General features: G+C 26.8%; 1 protein-coding gene across 1 annotated transcript in view; it reads left to right on the forward strand.

Annotated features, from left to right (window-relative positions):
* Positions 1-18861, forward strand: part of stas (Transmembrane protein stas) — a 36570-nt gene extending 17709 nt beyond the window's left edge. The window contains exons 3-4 of the mRNA XM_075302523.1: positions 6697-6825; positions 15414-18861. Coding sequence (XP_075158638.1) covers positions 6697-6825; positions 15414-15921 — 637 coding nt within the window. The 3' untranslated portion in view covers positions 15922-18861. The remainder of the gene's footprint in view (positions 1-6696; positions 6826-15413) is intronic.
* The last annotated feature ends 238 nt before the right edge of the window (positions 18862-19099 follow it).

Below are 19099 nucleotides of genomic sequence, written 5' to 3' on the forward strand. Positions count from 1 at the left end.
TAACAAAGGCAAATCTACGAAGTCTAGCAAAGAAACATATCCGAGAATTTTCATAGATTTCATATGATTTGTAATTGGTGTTGCGAAATGCATAAATAGATGTTTTGCGAAATCTTAAATTAATTATATATAGAATATACATACATAGATAATTTATGGTATTTAATTTGATATTGTGCAAAATCATGATCTACACGCAAAAAAATAATTCTTTCCTCCCAAACGAAATTTTAGACAAACAAAGTTCGTTTCTCATTTGCTTTTCGCTGTAAGGAAGTGTATTTGGGAGAAAAGTATATACTTTTTGTGATAAACGTTTATTCTTTTCCAGGATGTAAAAACAATTTCATAAGGACAAACTCAAAAAAAAAAAAAACATTGTTTTCTTGCTAATTGCATTTTCCCTCACATCTTTCTCACATCCACGATGTTTTTTAGTTCTTAACACCTTTTCCTGTAATACCCACAATGTAGAAGAAATTATACTATTTTATAAATTTTTAAAATTTTTTTTACCTTTCGCCTGGACGGAGAATCGAACCGCGGACCATGCACTTTGTAAGCCAACACACTAACCACTGGGCTATGTACCTGTTATGGTCATCAATAGATAAATATCCATATAAGTTATATTTATATAGCATAGCTTGCGGCGCCCACGAACCGAATAAACAAAGTTTATTTAACAGAAACAAACATTTAGTTTGTCACCGTGGTGCAGTGGTTGCTACGTCTGACTTGCATGCCAAGGGTCGTGGGTTCGATCCCTGCTTCGACCAAAGTTTTTTTTGTTTTTTTTTTTTTTTTACATATATTCCAGATATGTTCGAAGATTCCAAAAAAATGTTCAACATTCCATTGTAGTATATTAAATTTTGAACTGTAAAATGTGTCTTATTAAAGACCTAAAGTCAGAAAAGAACAGTGTTTGATATAAACGAAATGGACTGTGTTGTTGTTTCAAAAATAACTTTTTTTATTGAAAAAATAAAAATTTTGTAATAAACGAATTTTTTTGGTGATAAAAGTTTAAAATTTTCGAAGCAATTCAAAAAACTCTAACAAAAGAAAAACGTTTTCGGTACACGTTTTCCAAACGTTTTTTTTCTTTGCGTGTACAAGGCTATCTCATTAATATTCCCTGGGAAATGTGCCATACATAAATAGTATGGGAGGTAGTTATGTAGATAGCAAAGAAGAAAAATAGCCATTCGATAGCATGGTTTTTTTTGTTTGCTTTCACTCTACTGTACTTTTTACTATTTCGGAAACGTAGATCTTTCCGAAATGACACTTCGTGTCATTTACCCTGTATTTTGTCATTGCATTCAGTATCCTATTAATATACGAAAATATGAATTATTCATTTTCTTCATACTCACACATTTATTTTTTATTCCCCATGTGGTTGTTGAAATCGCCTATAGAATATGGCTCTAACCATTAATGACATCGATATCCATAAGCAATGACATGGTAATCGAGATGAGTTTACCCATAAAAAAGATTATTATTAATTATTCGTGATTGCAATGTAAATTACCCCTAAAATCATTAGTGTTTTTTTCTAAAAGTTTGCGTGTGTTTTTGCAATATGCATTTATTAAAAAAACTGTAATTTTATCTTCTAGTTTTACATTCAAATGAAATATTGTTTAGAATTCCATTATATAGATACACCAGAAAATAAAGATAACTTTTAAATGTAATATTCATTTTTTCTATTAATTAGTTTAAAAAAAAATTTTTTTGTTTTTACTTTAAAAAGTTTTTACTTTTAAAAGTTAAAAGTCGTCTTTAAAAAAAAGACAACTTTTCGATTTTTTTTACAAAATTTTACAAAAATAGAATTGTTATAAAAGCTTTTGTTAAAAAAACACCATTTTAAATCTCAATTTTCATTTCGAAATGTAAATCGATTTTGTCTATTGTTAAAAAATTATGAAATCCTAAAGACTCTTTTTTTTATCTATTTACTTTTATGAAATTAATCACGCCATATCTGTATATATGTGGCATTGCAGACAGGTTTATACAAGAACATAGGGGTGGAATGAAAATATTTTTGACAACCAATTAAATCTCTTTTTATTCTATAGGCTCGTGGAAAATCGAACCACGGTTGCCACTCGAGACAAAAACAATCTACCAAAAATTCAAGAAAATACTGCCATATTTTTTATGTCCAAATTTTTAAAAAAATGTTGTCAAAATTTTATTTCTATAGAAGATTGTGTCAAAATTATATTTCTATAGAACATTTTGCCAACATTTTATTGTTATAAAATATTGTTGTCAAAAATTTTAATACTATAGAAAATTTTGTCAAAATTTTAACTCTATAGAAAATTTTGTAAAAATTTTATTTCTATAGAAAATTTTGTAAAAATTTTATTTGTATAGAAAATTTTAATTCTATTGAAACTTTGTCAATTTTTTATTTCTATAGAAAATTTAGTCAAAATCTTATTTCTATAGAAAATTTTGTCAAAATTTTATTTCTATAGAAAATTTTGTCAAAATTTTATTTCTATAGAAAATTTTGCTTCCATAGAAAATTTTATCAAAATTTTATTTCTATATAAAAATTTTGTTAAAATTTTATTTCGATAGAAAATTTTGTTAAAATTGTATTTCTATAGAAAATTTTGTCAAATTTTATTTCTATAGAAAATTTTATCAAAATTTTATTTCTATAGAAAATTTTGTCAAAATCTATATAAAATTTTGTCAAAATCTATAGAAAATTTTGTCAACATTTTATTGTTATAGAAAATTGTTGTCAAAAATTTTATTTCTATAGAAAATTTTGTCAAAATTTTATTTCTATAGAAATGTTATGAAAATTTTATTTGTATAGAAAATTTTAATTCTATTGAAACTTTGTCAATTTTTTATTTCTATTGAAACTTTGTCAATTTTTTATTTCTATAGAAAAATTTGTCAAAATTTTATTTCTATAGAAAATTTTGTCAAAATTTTATTTCTATAGAAAATGTCATAATTTTATTTCTATAGAAAATTTTATCAAAATTTTATTTCCATAGAAAATGTCAAAATTTTATTTCTATAGAAAGTTTTGTCAAAATTTTATTTCTATAGAAAATTTTGCCAAATTATGTTTGTACAAATTTATTTCGGCAAAGGCGGGCTATCATAAACCTTTTTGCGGAAGGTTCAAGTGTGGTTCACTTTGGTTTTCGTGAACTGCCTGAATTTATTCTAATAATTGGTTGATAGTTTTGCTGCAAGTAGAGAATGCTAATGAGGACTGTGGTAATTCCGAAACGTGCGTCCATTCAACCATCTTTGCAGTCTATAGGGCTTTGCCCAAATAAATTTGACAAACATTCTTTTCCTCTATTGGTTAAGCTACAGTTGTAGTTTAATCAATGCATGGTTTTAAGCTGAAATCAAAAACAAAAAATAAAATTTTATTTCTATAGAAAATTTAGAAAAAAATTTATTTCTATTGAAAATATTGTCAAAATTTTATTTCTATAAAAAAATTCCTAACTTACTTTTTGTAGACAAGTGTCCAAATTTTATTTCTATAGAAAATTTTGTCAAAATTGTATTTCAATAGAAAATTTTATTTCCATAGGAAATTTTGTCAAAATTTTATTTCTATAGATAACTCTGTCAAAATTTTATTTCTATAGAAGATTTTGTCAAAATTTTATTTCTATAGAAAATTTTGTCAAAATTTTATTTCTATAGAAAAATTTGGCAAAATTTTTTTTCTATAGAAAATTTTGGCAAAATTTTATTTCTATAGAAAATTTTGGCAAAATTTTATTTCTATAGAAAATTTTGTTTCCATAGAAAATTTTGACAAAATTTTGTTTCCATAGAAAATTTTGAAAAAATTTTATTTCTATAGAAAATTTTTTTAAAATTTTATTTCGATAGAAAATTTTGTCAAATTTTATTTCTATAGAAAATTTTATAAAAATTTTATTTCTATAGAAAATTTTGTCAAAATTTTATTTCGATAGAAAATTTCGTCAAAATTTTATTTCTATAGAAGATTTTGTCAAAATTCTATTTCTATAGAAAATTTTGTCAACATTTTATTGTTATAGAAAATTGTAGTCAAAAATTTTAATTCTATAGAAAATTTTGTCAAAATATTAATTCTATAGAAAATTTTATTTGTATAGAAAATTTTAATTCTATTGAAACTTTGTCAATTTTTCATTTCTAGAGAAAATTTTGTCAAAATCTTATTTCTATAGAAAATTTTGTCAAAATTTTATTTCTTAGAAAATTTTGTCAAAATTATATTTCTATAGAAAATGTCATAATTTTATTTCTATAGAAAATTTTGTCAAAATCTTATTTCTATAGAAAATTTTGTCAAAATTTTATTTGTATAGAAAATTTTGTCAAAATTTTATTTCTATAGAAAATGTTGTCATAATTTTATTTCTATAGAAAATTTAGTCAAAATTTTATTTCTATAGAAAATTTTGTCAAAATATTATTTCTATAGAAAATTTTGGCAAAATTTTATTTCTATAGAAAAATTTGGCAAAATTTTATTTCTATAGAAAATTTTGGCAAAATTTTATTTCTAAAGAAAATTTTGTTTCCATAGAAAATTTTGACAAAATTTTGTGTCCATAGAAAATTTTGACAAAATTTTATTTCTATAGAAAATTTTATTTCGATAGAAAATTTTGTCAACATTTTATTGTTATAGAAAATTTTGTCAAAATTTTATTTCAATAGAAAATTTTATTTCCATAGGAAATTTTGTCAAAATTTTATTTCTATAGAGAACTCTGTCAAAATTTTATTTCTATAGAAAATTTTGTCAAAATTTTATTTCTATAGAAGATTTTGTCAAAATTCTATTTCTATAGAAAATTTTGTCAACATTTTATTATTATAGAAAATTGTTGTCAAAAATTTTAGTTCTATAGAAAATTTTGTCGAAATTTTAATTCTATAGAAAATTTTATTTGTATAGAAAATTTTAATTCTATTGAAACTTACTCAATTTTTCATTTTTAGAGAAAATTTTGTAAAAATCTTATTTCTATAGAAAATTTTGTCAAAATTTTATTTCTATAGAAAATTTTGTAAAAATTTTATTTCTTTAGAAAATGTTGTCATATTTTTATTTCTATAGAAAATTTTGTCAAAATTTTATTTCTATAGAAAATTTTATTTCCATAGGAAATTTTGTCAAAATTTTATTTCTATAGAGAATTCTGTCAAAATTTTATTTCTATAGAAAATTTTGTCAAAATTTTATTTCTATAGAAAATATTGTCAAAATTTTATTTCTATAGAAAAATTTGGCAAAATTTGATATCTATAGAAAATTTTGTTAAAATTTTATTTTTATAGACAATTTTTTCAAAATTTTATTTCTATTGAAAATTTCTTCAAAATTTTATTTCTATAGAAAATTTTGACAAAATTTTGTTTCTATTGAAAATTTCTTCAAAATTTTATTTCTATAGAAAATTTTGTCTAAATTTTATTTCTATAGAAAATTTTGTCAAAATTTTATTTCTGTAGAGAATTTTGTCAAAATTTTATCTCTATAGAAAATTTGTCAAAATTTATTTCTATAGAAAATTTGTCAAAATTTTATTTCTATAGAAATTTTTGTCATAATTTGATTTCTATAGAAAATTTTGTCAAAATTTTATTTCTGTTGAAAATTTTGTCAAAATTTTATTTCTATTGAAAAGTTTGTCAAAATTGTATTTCAATAGAAAATGTTGTCAAAATTTTATTTCTATAGAAAATTTTGTCAAAATTTTATTTCTATAGAAAATGTTGTCAAAATTTAATTTCTATAGACAATTTTTACAAAATTTTATTTCTGTCGAAAATTTAATTTCAATAAAAATTTACCAAATTTTATTTTTATAGACAATTTTTGCAAAATTTTATTTCTATAGAAATTTTTTACTTTTATAGAAACATTTGTCAAAATTTTTATTTCTATAGAAAATTTGTCAAAATTTTATTTATATAGAAAATTTTGTCACAATTTTATTTCTATAGAAAATTTGTCAAAATTTTATTTCTATAGAAAATTTGTCAAAATTTTATCTCTATAGAAAATTTGTCAAAATTTTATATCTATAGAAAATTTTGTTAAAATTTTATAAATTTTGTCAACATTTTATTAATTGATTTACAAAGGCGAAATTTTTAATCAATTTCCATTGACGATTACATATGATCTCCAAAAACCCAAACAAATAAGATCTGGGGTATAATATTTCCATATTAGGCGTTCCTCACTAATACATTATTATGTTTTGAACGTATTTATTGTGTAGGGTTTAAATGTGGCGGCATTGTGTATATCTATGTACATACATATTTACTTAATAGCCTCCACTCTACTGGCACAATTTTCAATTGAAAAAAGCAAAAAAAAATTGTCATGTGCTAAATATTGTTATGTTACAGAGTCTATGCAAAAGGGAGAGATTAATTCGAATAAAAAAAATGGAAAAATAGAATTATCATTTATAATTCTCTAATTCAGTAGGGTCATGGCATGTGCTGAATTTATTATGTTTTTTGTACCAAACTGGGGACTTCTCAATTCACCTGTAATTATATCCAATTGTGAACTTTGTATTAAACAAATAATATTTTTGGGGTTATATTCATTAATCTTGGACACTTAATAATTTTTGATTTTTTCTCATCTCATTACAGGTCTGAAAAACAACATATGAAAATACCCCGCGACATACAGGATGCCAAAATGTTGGCTAAAGTCCTGGATCGCTACAAGGACATGTACTATTTTGAAGTTATGTTTGGAGTGGTCGTCGCATATGTATTGTATCCTTTTTCAAAAAAAAAAAAACAAAAAAAAAATGACGTATGCGTTTTACAGCGATGTTAGCATTTACGACGCAAATAAGTGATATCCACCAGCCAGACTTACTAAAAGCAACTAAGCGTGTGTAGTTTCGTATTTGTTATTGTCAATGACGTAATCATCTAAATTAATTTATTTCCTGCTTTTCCAAAAAAAAAAAAACTTGAATCTAATAGTTATACGTTTAGGATATTTAGTGTTAGTATCATAAACAGGAGATTACTACCGGCGCAATAATATGGGCCCCAAAACCTAAATGACATAAGACCCAAATTATATAGAATACAAGAACACCACGTTTTTATGTTTGTTTTTTTGGGGAGTACCTTAATTTTATTTTTGGGACCCTTTTGTGAAATGGAAATAATACCCAAAATTTCAAATGAGAATGAATCATAATTTCCTTTTTGGAAATGTGCTTCGTTTTCAAGTGGACGCTATTTTCGTATTGTGGGATTTGACAATGTTGATAACTATACATACTGTTGGGCCCAATAGCGGAGGTGTGAAAATTTACCCCAAAAATCCGAGTCTTAAACCGCGGCCATCCACGCAAAAATCAAATGTGATGCGATACAATTCTATTCGGAACAACAATAGGGTCTAAAGTTGCCACAATTGTCAAAGTCCAGAATGCAAAAATTGCACTTGAAAACAATTGTGCTCTTGAAAACGAAGAATTTCCCAATCTCCAAAAATGAGTAATTTCAACTGGACTATCCTACTAATTGTACTCCTAGTGCAAAATTTCAATCAAATTGGGCTAATTTGGTTAGGTTAGGTTAGGTGACAACCCGATGTATCAGGCTCACTTAGACTATTCAGTCCATTGTGATACCACATTGGTGAACTTCTCTCTTATCACTGAGTACTGCCCGATTCCATGTTAAGTTCAATGACAAGGGAAATTGGGCTAAAACTCTGGCTTTTGGGGACATATGAGTCCATATCGGGCGAAAGATATATATGGGAGCTATGTCTAAATCTGAACTGATTCCTTCCAAAATCAATAGGATTCTATTCTGACCCAAAACAGGAACTTGTTTCAAATATGAAGTCTATTGGACTAAAACTGGGACCTAGACTTTGGTCACAAAAATGTGTCCACAGACAGACGGACATGGCTATATCGACTCGGAAACCCACCCTGAGCATTATTGCCAAAGACACCATGTGTCTATCTCGTCTCCTTCTGGGTGTTGCAAACATATGCTCTAACTTATAATACCCTGTTCCACAGTGAGGCGATACAATTCTATTCGGAACAACAATAGGGTGTAAAGTTGTCACAATTGTCAAAGACCAGAATGCAAAAATTGCACTCGAAAACGAAGAATTTCCCATTCTCCAAAAAGGAGAGAGAGAGTTTTCCATAACATTTTTGGGGTCCTACTTAATTTAGGTTTTGAGGCTAATTTTCATGGGATTAGATTACGAAAGTTTGTAATTAGCTTTTATCTTCAAAGTTCTCTGACTTTTTTTGTGCCAATTGCATAAAATTATTAACAAACTGTTAGCCGATTTTTTTACCTCTCCACCAAGGATGGAGATCACGGTAGCCACAGTTGGTAGAATTCTATCAAAAATGATAGATTTTTGTTTGGCAGATTGGAAGAATTCTTCATGTTTTGGTAGTTGCTGTATTTTTTTATAAAACTAAAATTTTTACCAAAATTCCTATAGAAACACAATTTTTGCAAAATCTTCTATAGAAAAAAAATTTAAAAAAATTTTCTATACAAATAAAATGTTGAAAAATTTTCTACAGAACATTTTTCACAAAATATTCTATAGAAATAAAATTTTGAACAAATTTTCTATAGAAATAAAATTTTGACAAAATTTTCTATAGAAAAAAAAATTGCAAAAATTTTCTATAGAAATAAAATGTTGAAAAATTTTCACAAAACATTTTTCACAAAATATTCTAAAGAAATAAAATTTTGAACAAATTTTCTATGGAATCAAATTTTGAACAAATTTTCTATAGAAATAGAATTTTGACAAAATGTTCTATAGAAATAAAATGTTGACAATTTTTTCTATAGAAATAAAATTTTGAACAAATTTTCTATAGAAATAAAATGTTGAACAAATTTTCTATAGAAATAAATTTTTGACATAATTTTCTATAGAAATAAAATTTTCAACAAATTTTTATAGAAATAAAATTTTGACGAAATTTTCTATATAAATAAATTATACAAATAAAAAAAATAAAATTTTATTTAGAATAAAAAATAAAATTTCGAACAAATTTTCTATAGAAATAAAATTTTGAGAAAATTTTCTGTAGAAATAAAATTTTAAACAAATTTTCTGTACACATAAAATTTTGACAAAATTTTCTATAGAAATACAATTTCGACAAAATGTTCTATAGAAATAAAATTTTAAACAAATTTTCTATAGAAATAAAATTTTGAACAAATTTTCTATAGAAATAAATTTTTCCAATTAATGAATTGTTGATTGAAACGAGCTCGAGGTCTGTATTTTTTAATTTATTTTTTTATTCAATATTTTGTCTTTTCATTGAAAGACTTCATCGGGAAAATTATTGAAAACAACAAAAATATTACACCCACTATTGAGTAGAACCTAACGACACAGCGTCTGTTGTCATGACAATAATTTTCAATAATTTTCCCGATGAAGTCTTTCAATGAAAAGACGAAATATTGAATAAAAAAATAAATTAAAAAATACAGACCTCGAGCTCGTTTCAATCAACAATTCATTAATTGGAAAAATCAAATACAGGTCGAATACAATAAAAACAAGTATATGAAATAAATTTTTGACATAATTTTCTATAGAAATAAAATTTTTACTAAATTTTCTATAGAAATAAAATTTTGAACAAATTTTTATAGAAATAAAATTTTGACAAAATTTTCTATATAAATAAAGTATAAAAATAAAAAAAAATAAAATTTTATTTAGAATAAAAAATAAAATTTCGAACAAATTTTCTATAGAAATAAAATTTTGAGAAAATTTTCTGTAGAAATAAAATTTTGACAAAATTTTCTGTACAAATAAAATTTTGACAAAATTTTCTATAGAAATACAATTTTGACAAAATGTTCTATAGAAATAATATTTTAAACAAATTTTCTATAGAAATAAAATTTTTACAAAATGTTCTATAGAAATAAATTTTTGACATAATTTTCTATAGAAATAAAATTTTTACTAAATTTTCTATAGAAATAAAATTTTGACAAAATTTTCTATATAAATAAATTATAAAAATAAAAAAAAATAAAATTTTATTTAGAATAAAAAATGAGGAGAGATAGATTTTATTTAAAATTTTAAATAAAAAAAAATCCAAATCTTTTGATTTGTAAAAAGTTGTTTTACCTTTACATTTCAAATGACTTTTTAATAGCAACAAAACAAATTTGCATTTAAAATCAAATCTATCATATCACCTAATACAAATATTATAGAACAAACACACACCATTGACCATAGTCGTGTATGGTTTACAATGTCACCATATGCTCAGATAAGATTTGAGTTTTCTACCCCATAGTCAATATCGTAAAAGAGAAATATATGATAGCTCAGTAGTTATTGGTTGTGGATGATTGACTGACGGGGAATGCCTTGGATTGAATTGTTTATTGGCATTGTTAATTGTTTGCAAACTCTTTATAGCTGCCTTGCCATACTACTGAATCGATAAAATTGAGCGAATGTTTCTTAGAATGTCGTAATTGTGTTTTTTTGTTTGTCTTGAATTTGATAAAAAGATTATTGCACAAATTGAAAGAAAACAAAACGTGCTAGTTTTTCTTTTCCAGTTAACTCCTTCACTTTCATTTCATTTTTAAGTTTTGAATATTAAATTAACCTTGAACTCGTTTCGTCTTATCCAATATGCCATGTGTATTTGTATTGTGATGGTCTTATGTGGATTTTATTTTACTTTGTTTTTATTTTTCTGTTTAGTAATTTGTTATTGACTTTCTAAGCACGTTGACGTCAATTTGCTCGACAGCACGTAAAGTCCAAATGTATAAAAATGGTATCATAGCCAAAAAAAGTTATTCTTCATTTGTAAGCTTGTCAATTTACAGGTTCAAATTCTATATAATTCTTAGATATAATGTAAGGGATGACAACCATTGGGCCCAATGGTTTGAATGCATACCATACACTAGATCCTGAAAATATAGAACCTATAGAAATTTTTCTCAACATTTTGTTTCTATAGGTTAGGTTATATGGCAGCCCAATGTATCAGGCTCACTTAGACTATTCAGTCCATTGTGATACCACAGTGGTGAACTTCTCTCTTATCACTGAGTGCTGCCCTATTCCATGTTAAGCTCAATGACAAGGGACCTCCTTTTTATAGCCGAGTCCGAACGGCGTTCCACATTGCAGTGAAACCACTTAGAAAAGCTTTGAAACCCTCAGAAATGTCACAAGCATTACTGAGGTGGGATAATCCAAGCAGGAATCGAACCCACGACCTTGTGTATGCAAGACGGGCATGCTAACCATTGCACCACGGTGGCTCTCTGTTTCTATAGAAATTTGTTGTCAAAATTTTATTGCAATAGAAAATTTTGTCAAAATTTTATTTTTCTACCCTGCTCCACACTGTGGAACAGGGTATTATAAGTTAGTGCATATGTTTGCAACACCCAGAAGGAGACGAGATAGACACATGGTGTCTTTGGCAAAAATGCTCAGGGTGGGCTCTTGAGTCGATATAGCGATGTCCGTCTGTCCGTGAACACATTTATGTAATCAAAGTCTAGGTCGCAGTTTTAGTCCAATCGACTTCAAATTTGGCACAAGTATGTGTTTTGGCTCAGAATAGATCCCTATTGATTTTGGAAGAAATCGGTTCAGATTTAGATATAGCTCCCATATATATATTTCGCCCGATATGGACTTATATGGCCCCAGAAGCTAGAGTTTTACCCTAATTTACTTAAAATTTTGCACAAGGAGAACAATCAGTACTATAGTCAAGTGTGCCAAATTTTATTGAAATCGGTTCAGATTTAGATATAGCTCCCATATATATCTTTCGCCTGATATGGACTAATACGGTCCCAGAAGCCAGAGTTTTACCCCAATTTGGGTGAAATTTTGCACAGGGAGTAGAATTAGCATTGTAACTATGCGTGCCAAATTTTGTTGAAATCGGTTCAGATTTAGATATATCTCCCATATATAGCTTTCGCCCGATTTACACCCATATGACCACAGAGGCCAATTTTTTGCTCCGATTTAGTTGAAATTTTGTAAAGGGAGTAGAATTAGCATTGTAGCTATGCGTGCAAAATTTGGTTGAAATCGGTTCAGATTTAGATATAGCTCCAATATATAGCTTTCGGCCGATTTACACTCATATGACCACAGAGGCCAATTTTTTGGTCCGATTTAGTTGAAATCTTGCACAGGGAGTAGAATTAGCATTGTAACTATGCGTGCCAAATTTTGTTGAAATCGGTTCAGATTTAGATATACCTCCCATATATAGCTTTCGCCCGATTTACACTCATATGACCACAGAGGCCAATTTTTTGGTCCGATTTAGTTGAAATTTTGCACAGGGAGTAGAATTAGCATTGTAGCTACGCGTGCCAAATTTGGTTGAAATCGGTTCAGATTTAGATATATCTTCCATATATAGCTGTCGCCCGATTTACACTCATATGACCACAGAGGCCAATTTTTAACTCCGATTTAGTTGAAATTTTGCACAGGGAGTAGAATTAGCATTGTTGCTATGCGTGCCAAATTTGTTTGAAATCGGTTCAGATTTAGATATAGCTCCCATATATATGTTTTTCTGATTTCGACAAAAATGGTCAAAATACCAACATTTTCCTTGAAAAATCGCCACTGCTTAGTCGAAAAGTTGTAGAAATTTTCCTAAACTTCTAATACATATATATCGAGCGATAAATCATAAATAAACTTTTTCGAAGTTTCCTTAAAATTGCTTCAGATTTAAACGTTTCCCATATCTTTTTACTAACATTGTGTTCCACCCTTAAATTTTGAGTCTATAGATTTTGTAAAAGTCTATCAAATTCTGTCCAGATCGAGTGATATTTAAATGTATGTATTTGGGACAAACCTTTATATATAGCCCCCAACACATTTGACGAATGTGATATGGTATCGAAAATTTAGATCTACAAATTGGTGCAGGGTATAATATAGTCGGCCCCGCCCGACTTAGACTTTCCTTACTTGTAATAGAAAATTTTCTCAAAATTTTATTTCTATAAAAAAAATGTTCTAAAAAATTTATTTCTATAGAAAATTTTGCAAAAATTTTATTTCTTAGAAATTTTTGTCCCAAAATTTTATTTCTATAAAAAAAATTTCTAAAAATTTTTTTCATTAGAAATTTTGATATTAGTCGATCTTTCTTTTTTATTAAATAGAAAATAATTCTTCAAGCTTGAGATCGTTGTTCTTTTTTTTGTATGTATAAAAGGAACTAATACATACAAAACAAGTAAGGAAAGTCTAAAGTCGGGCGGGGCCGACTATATTATACTCTGCACCACTTTGTGATCTACATTTTCGATACACGCAGGGAAGGAATATGATCATCTCAACCATGTTTCAAGAGCAAAATGTTATTTTTGTATGGTGACCATGTATCAAAATGTTTGCTCTATAGAAAAGTTTGTCCCAAAATTTCTTCTGTATAGAAAAGTTTGTCCCAAAATTTCTTCTGTATAGAAAATTTTGTCCCAAATTGTCTTTCTCTAGACAATTTTCGAACAAAACTTTATTCCTATAGAAAATTTTGTCAAAATTTCATATCTATAGGACATTTTGTCAAAATTTTATTTCTATAGGAAATGTTGACAAAATTTTATTTCTATGGAAAATTTTGTCCCAAATTGTTTTTCTATAGAAAATTGTTCCCCAATTTTTTTCTATACAAAGTTTTGTTTCAAAATTTTATTTCTATAAAAAATTTTTTCAATATTTTATTTTTTATAAAAATTGTTTTAAAATTTTATTTCTATAAAAAAATTTTCAAAATTGTATTTCTATAGAAAATTTTGTACCAAAATGTTTGCTCTGTAGAAAAGTTTGTCCCAAAATTTCTTCTGTATAGAAAATTTTGTCCCAAAATGTCTTCTCTATAGAAAATCTTGTCCCAAAATTATATCTCCATAGAAAATTTTTTTTTTGGCTCACTTAGACTATAATTGGAACAATTAATTTTTTAATTGATCATTTCTGTGAAAATAACATTTTAGTGACAAACATGTTACATGGTCACCATACAAAAATAACATGTTGCTCTTGAAACATGTTTGAGGTGATCATATTCCTTCTCTGCGTGTAGGTTAGGTTAGGTGGCAGCCCGATGTATCAGGCTCACTTAGACTATTCAGTGATACCACATAGGTGAACTTCTCTCTTATCACTTAGTACCGCCCGATTCCATGTTAAGCTCAATGACAAGGGACCTCCTTTTTATAGCCGAGTCCGAACGGCCTTCCAGATTGCAGTGAAACCACTTAGAGAAGCTTTGAAACCCTCAGAAATGTCACCAGCATTACTGAGGTGGGATAATCCACCGCTGAAAAACTTTTTTGGTGTTCGGTCGAAGCAGGAATAGAACCCACGACCTTGTGTATGCAAGGCGGGCATGCTAACCATTGCACCACGGTTCCTAAAATTGTCTCACTTTTATTCTTAAACTTTGAAGTTATATTTGTGATCATCATTTCTTTGCCGTTGGCCTTAATATCATTTGACAACATTGAATAATCATACGATCACACTTCACACAACATTTTATTTTTTAATTTTCTCTGAATCGAAAATGATTCATTTGTCATTTTTATTCTAAGCGATCAATAATGTGCACTGAAATGCTTTTATCAAATTAATATTCATTTCTTTGTCTGGGGGATTTTGTTTTGTATATAGAAAATAGAAATAGAAAGAGAGAACAACAATGAAAATTCCATACATATTTGAATTTTTCAAGACAAAAAAAAATATAGATGTAGAATTAGTAAGCAACCTGTTAATACTAAAATCTTTTATTTAATTTTATTATTTTCATCACGTGATATTCCCACGACCTTATGGTTTTTGGGGAGTAGATACCCATTAAACTCTCTTTCCATTTTTTTTTGTTTACTTTGATATTAGCTGATCGATTTTATTATTATTAATATTTTTTTGTTTCGAAATAAATCAACAAGTGGTTTATTAAATTTGTTTTTCTGTTTAGCATTGTGCTATAAATCATTGAACTTTGCATGAATCGGAAGTCTATTCGGAAATATTTCATATACATAAAAATTTAAGTGTTTGTTGATAACACAAAATAGCAAAATATTAGTGCATATAATGTGGGTCAATTTTTAGATTTGTTTTGAGTTTGAGTTGTTATAGCAAACTTTTGCCAATAATAAATTACATTTTGGGGGGTTTATAGCCTCAGTTTCAAAAAAAAAATATATTTTAATCAACATCCACACATTTTTTGGTTTTCCTTAATTCGTAATTGAATGTTCTCCCTTTACAGCCTACAAACATTTGCTATTCCAGGATCTCTATTTCTTTCCATTTTACTTGGATTCCTTTATCGTTTCCCCATTGCATTGTTCCTTATCTGCTTTTGTTCATCGGTTGGTGCCACACTATGCTATAGCCTTTCCAATCTAGTGGGTAGACGTCTCATCAAACATTTTTGGCCCAAGAAAATCAGTGAATGGTCAAAACATGTGGATAAACATCGTGATAGCCTCTTCAACTATATGCTGTTCTTGCGTATGACACCCATTCTACCCAATTGGTTCATCAATTTAGCTTCGCCAGTGATCGGTGTGCCATTGTCTACATTTGCCTTTGGAACATTTTGTGGGGTAGCGCCACCCTCAGTATTGGCCATACAAGCGGGTAAAACTTTACAAAAGATGACAAGCTCCAGCGATGCATTCTCTTGGACCTCAATGGGTATTTTAACATTGTGTGCTTGCCTGTCATTGGTTCCGGGTATATTGAAAAATAAACTAAAAAAGAAAATGGCTTAAAAAAATCCTAGCCGGAAAATATATATCAACGGGAGCCGTATGGAAAAAATCAAAATGGTAATTTTTGAAAGTATCGAGAATGAAATGAAATGCGGTGATAATGATGATAAAGCTAAAGGAGTGCTAATATAGAAAAAGTTTAATGTATGTTTATATATAATTTTTTTTTCCTAAGTATTCATTTTATTTTCATATGAGAGTGTGTGAATGCCTATTGATGAATATGATAATGATATGCAATGAGTAACCAAAGGAAGTAAAGTAATTTTAAATTCCTTGCAAACTTTTTTTTTTTTTTAATTTAGTATTTTTTCTTTTTAAAATTTATTTTTTTTTGTTTGTTTTTATTTTTTTTAAAGCTTAATTCCAAATGTAAACATATGTTTAAGAATCATACTATTATTAAAATATTTACATATTATTTTTAATATATAAAAATTATAGCAATATAAAATTTATTTAGATTTATTAGGTTTTAATATAATTTAAATTGAATTATGAGAATATTAAGGAACACGAAAAGTGTGTCTATTGTGAATGAACACTAATATGTTAAATTATTATTTTTTATTTTCTAGTAGCATGTCTAATAATTGACCATGAAAGGTATTTAAAAAAAATCCTGCATTTTTTTCAAAAGAAAAAAAAACAGGAAAAAAACTTAAAAATTATTATTTTACTTTAGAAAATGGGCCATCTACGGTGAGCAGACAAACAACAGTGCTGTGAATTGACTTGCAATGCCAATACCTTTCTTGGTCAATGGTCTTATTGAAAAAACAAAAATTATATATGTTTTAATTATTATTCAGTATTTTAATTGGAATGAATTTAAATTATTAAAATTAAAAAAAAAAAATTAAAAGCGAAATAATTGTTAATTTTGGATTAAAAAATAAAGAAATAAGAGAGAAGCCCCCTATTACTTCGAAATTGATATACATTTTTTTCCGTTTCGGCCGAATACCAAAAAGAGTTTTAATTTTTTCTCCTCTCATTAATAGAGGTGACATTTCAGAGGATTTTTATACATGTTTTCATGTATACAGACAAATTTTTCAAAATTTTATTTCTATAGAAAAATTACTCAAAATTTTATTTCTAAAGATTTATTTCATTAATTTTATTTCTATAGAAAATTTTGTTAAAATTTTATTTCTATAGAAAATTTTGTCAAAATTTTATTTCCATAGAAAATTTTGGTAAAATTTTATTTCTATAGAAAATACCAAAATTTTATTTCTATAAAAAAATTTGTCAAAATTTTATTTCTATAGATTTGTTTCCAAATTATATTTGCCAAATTTTATTCCTATCGATTTATTAGTCAAAATTGTATTTCTATAGAAAATGTCCCAATTTTTTTCTATAGAAAATTTTGTCTCAAACATTTTTTTTATAGAAAACGTTGTCCCATAATTTTATTTTGTATAAAAAATTTTGTAAAGAAGAAAATTTTGTCCCAAAATTTTGTCAAAATTCTATAGAAATCTCCGAAAGTGCCTGAAATAGATTATAACAAAAAATTAATTTTTCAAGTGTTGAATTTCTCTCTTAAAAGGGGTCTCAGTTTTATATATGAGTCCGGAGTCCGGGTGAAATCACATAGAGAAGTTTTGCTACACTCAGAACATATTAATGATTTTATTTCTATAGCAAATTTTGTCAAAATGTTAATTCTATAGAAAATTTTGTTAAAATTTCATTTCTATAGAAAATTTTGTAAAAATTTTATTTCCATAGAAAATTTTGGTAAAATTTTATTTTTATTTCTATAAAAAAAATTTGTCAAAATTTTATTTCTATAGATTTGTTTCCAAATTATATTTGCCAAATTTTATTCCTTTCGATTTTTTTTTTTTTGGTAAAATTTTATTTCTATAAAAAAAATTGTCAAAATTTTATTTCTATAGATTTGTTTCCAAATTATATTCCTATCAATTTTTTAGTCAAAATTGTATTTCTATAGAAAATTTTGTCCAATTTTTTTTCTCAAAATTTTATTTCTATAGAAAATTTTGTCTCAATTTGTCATATTTTATTCCTATCGAATTTTTTGTCAAAATTGTATATCTTTAGAAAATTTTGTCCCAATTTTTTTTTCACTCAAAATTTTATTTCTATAGAAAATTTCGTCCCGTTTTATACATGAGTCCAAAGTTCGGCTGAAATCACTTAGAGAAGTTTTGCTATACTCAGAAACGTCACAAGTATTACTGACAGGGGATAAAAATTTCTTGGTGTTTGTTCGTTTGCTGGGATTGAAATCAGAACACTTTGTATGTTAACCATAGCACCCACATTGGCTCCCTCCACTAGTCACAAGCACTATGGTTTAAGAAAGAAAAAGTGATCAGTCCATTGTGATACCACATTGGTGAAGTTCTCTCTTATCACTGAGTGCTGCCCGATTCCATGTTAAGCTCAACGACAAGGGACCTCCTTTTTATAGCCGAGTCAGAACGGCGTTCCACATTACAGTGAAACCACTTAGAGAAGCATTGAAATGTCACCAGCATTACTGAGGTGGGATAATCCACCGCTGAAAAACTTTTTGGTGTTCTGTCGAAGCAGGAATCGAACCCACGACCTTGTGTATGCAAGGCAGCTATGCTAACCATTGCACCACGGTGGCTCCCAAAAAAATTATAGTATAAACGGGCCAGCGGAGTCGGAGTCTGAAGATTGTTTTTTTTTTTAATCTGAAAGCAATTATTTCGCTTAGCTATGTCACCTAATGTCTTAACCACACATATGTTAATTATTTTTAATTGAAGTATTCGAAAATACATATGTTGCCAATTATAATTAATTTAATATTGCGAAAAAAACACACACTTTATTTGTAGATAGTTTAGATAATATTTAAAAATTATTTAAACAATGAAATAGATGAAATACACAAAAAAAAATAAAGATTACATAAAACACGATAAAGTACATCATTCTTTTGGAATTATTAGAAATTCTCAAAACAAATGCCAATAACTGCAAGCAGATAGAGAAGATGAAGAACTGAAGAAATCACCCCCCACATTTAACATAAACTAAAAATAATAATAATAATATTCTGAATTTTATATAATTTTATAAGAAACATTGAAAATTTGGTTCAATTTTAATTTAAAAAAAAGCCGAAAATACATACAGTATGTGAAGAAAGTCTTTTGACATTGCC

The sequence above is a fragment of the Haematobia irritans genome, chromosome 3 (genome assembly GCF_050003625.1).
Source record: "Haematobia irritans isolate KBUSLIRL chromosome 3, ASM5000362v1, whole genome shotgun sequence".
NCBI lineage: Eukaryota > Metazoa > Arthropoda > Insecta > Diptera > Muscidae > Haematobia > Haematobia irritans.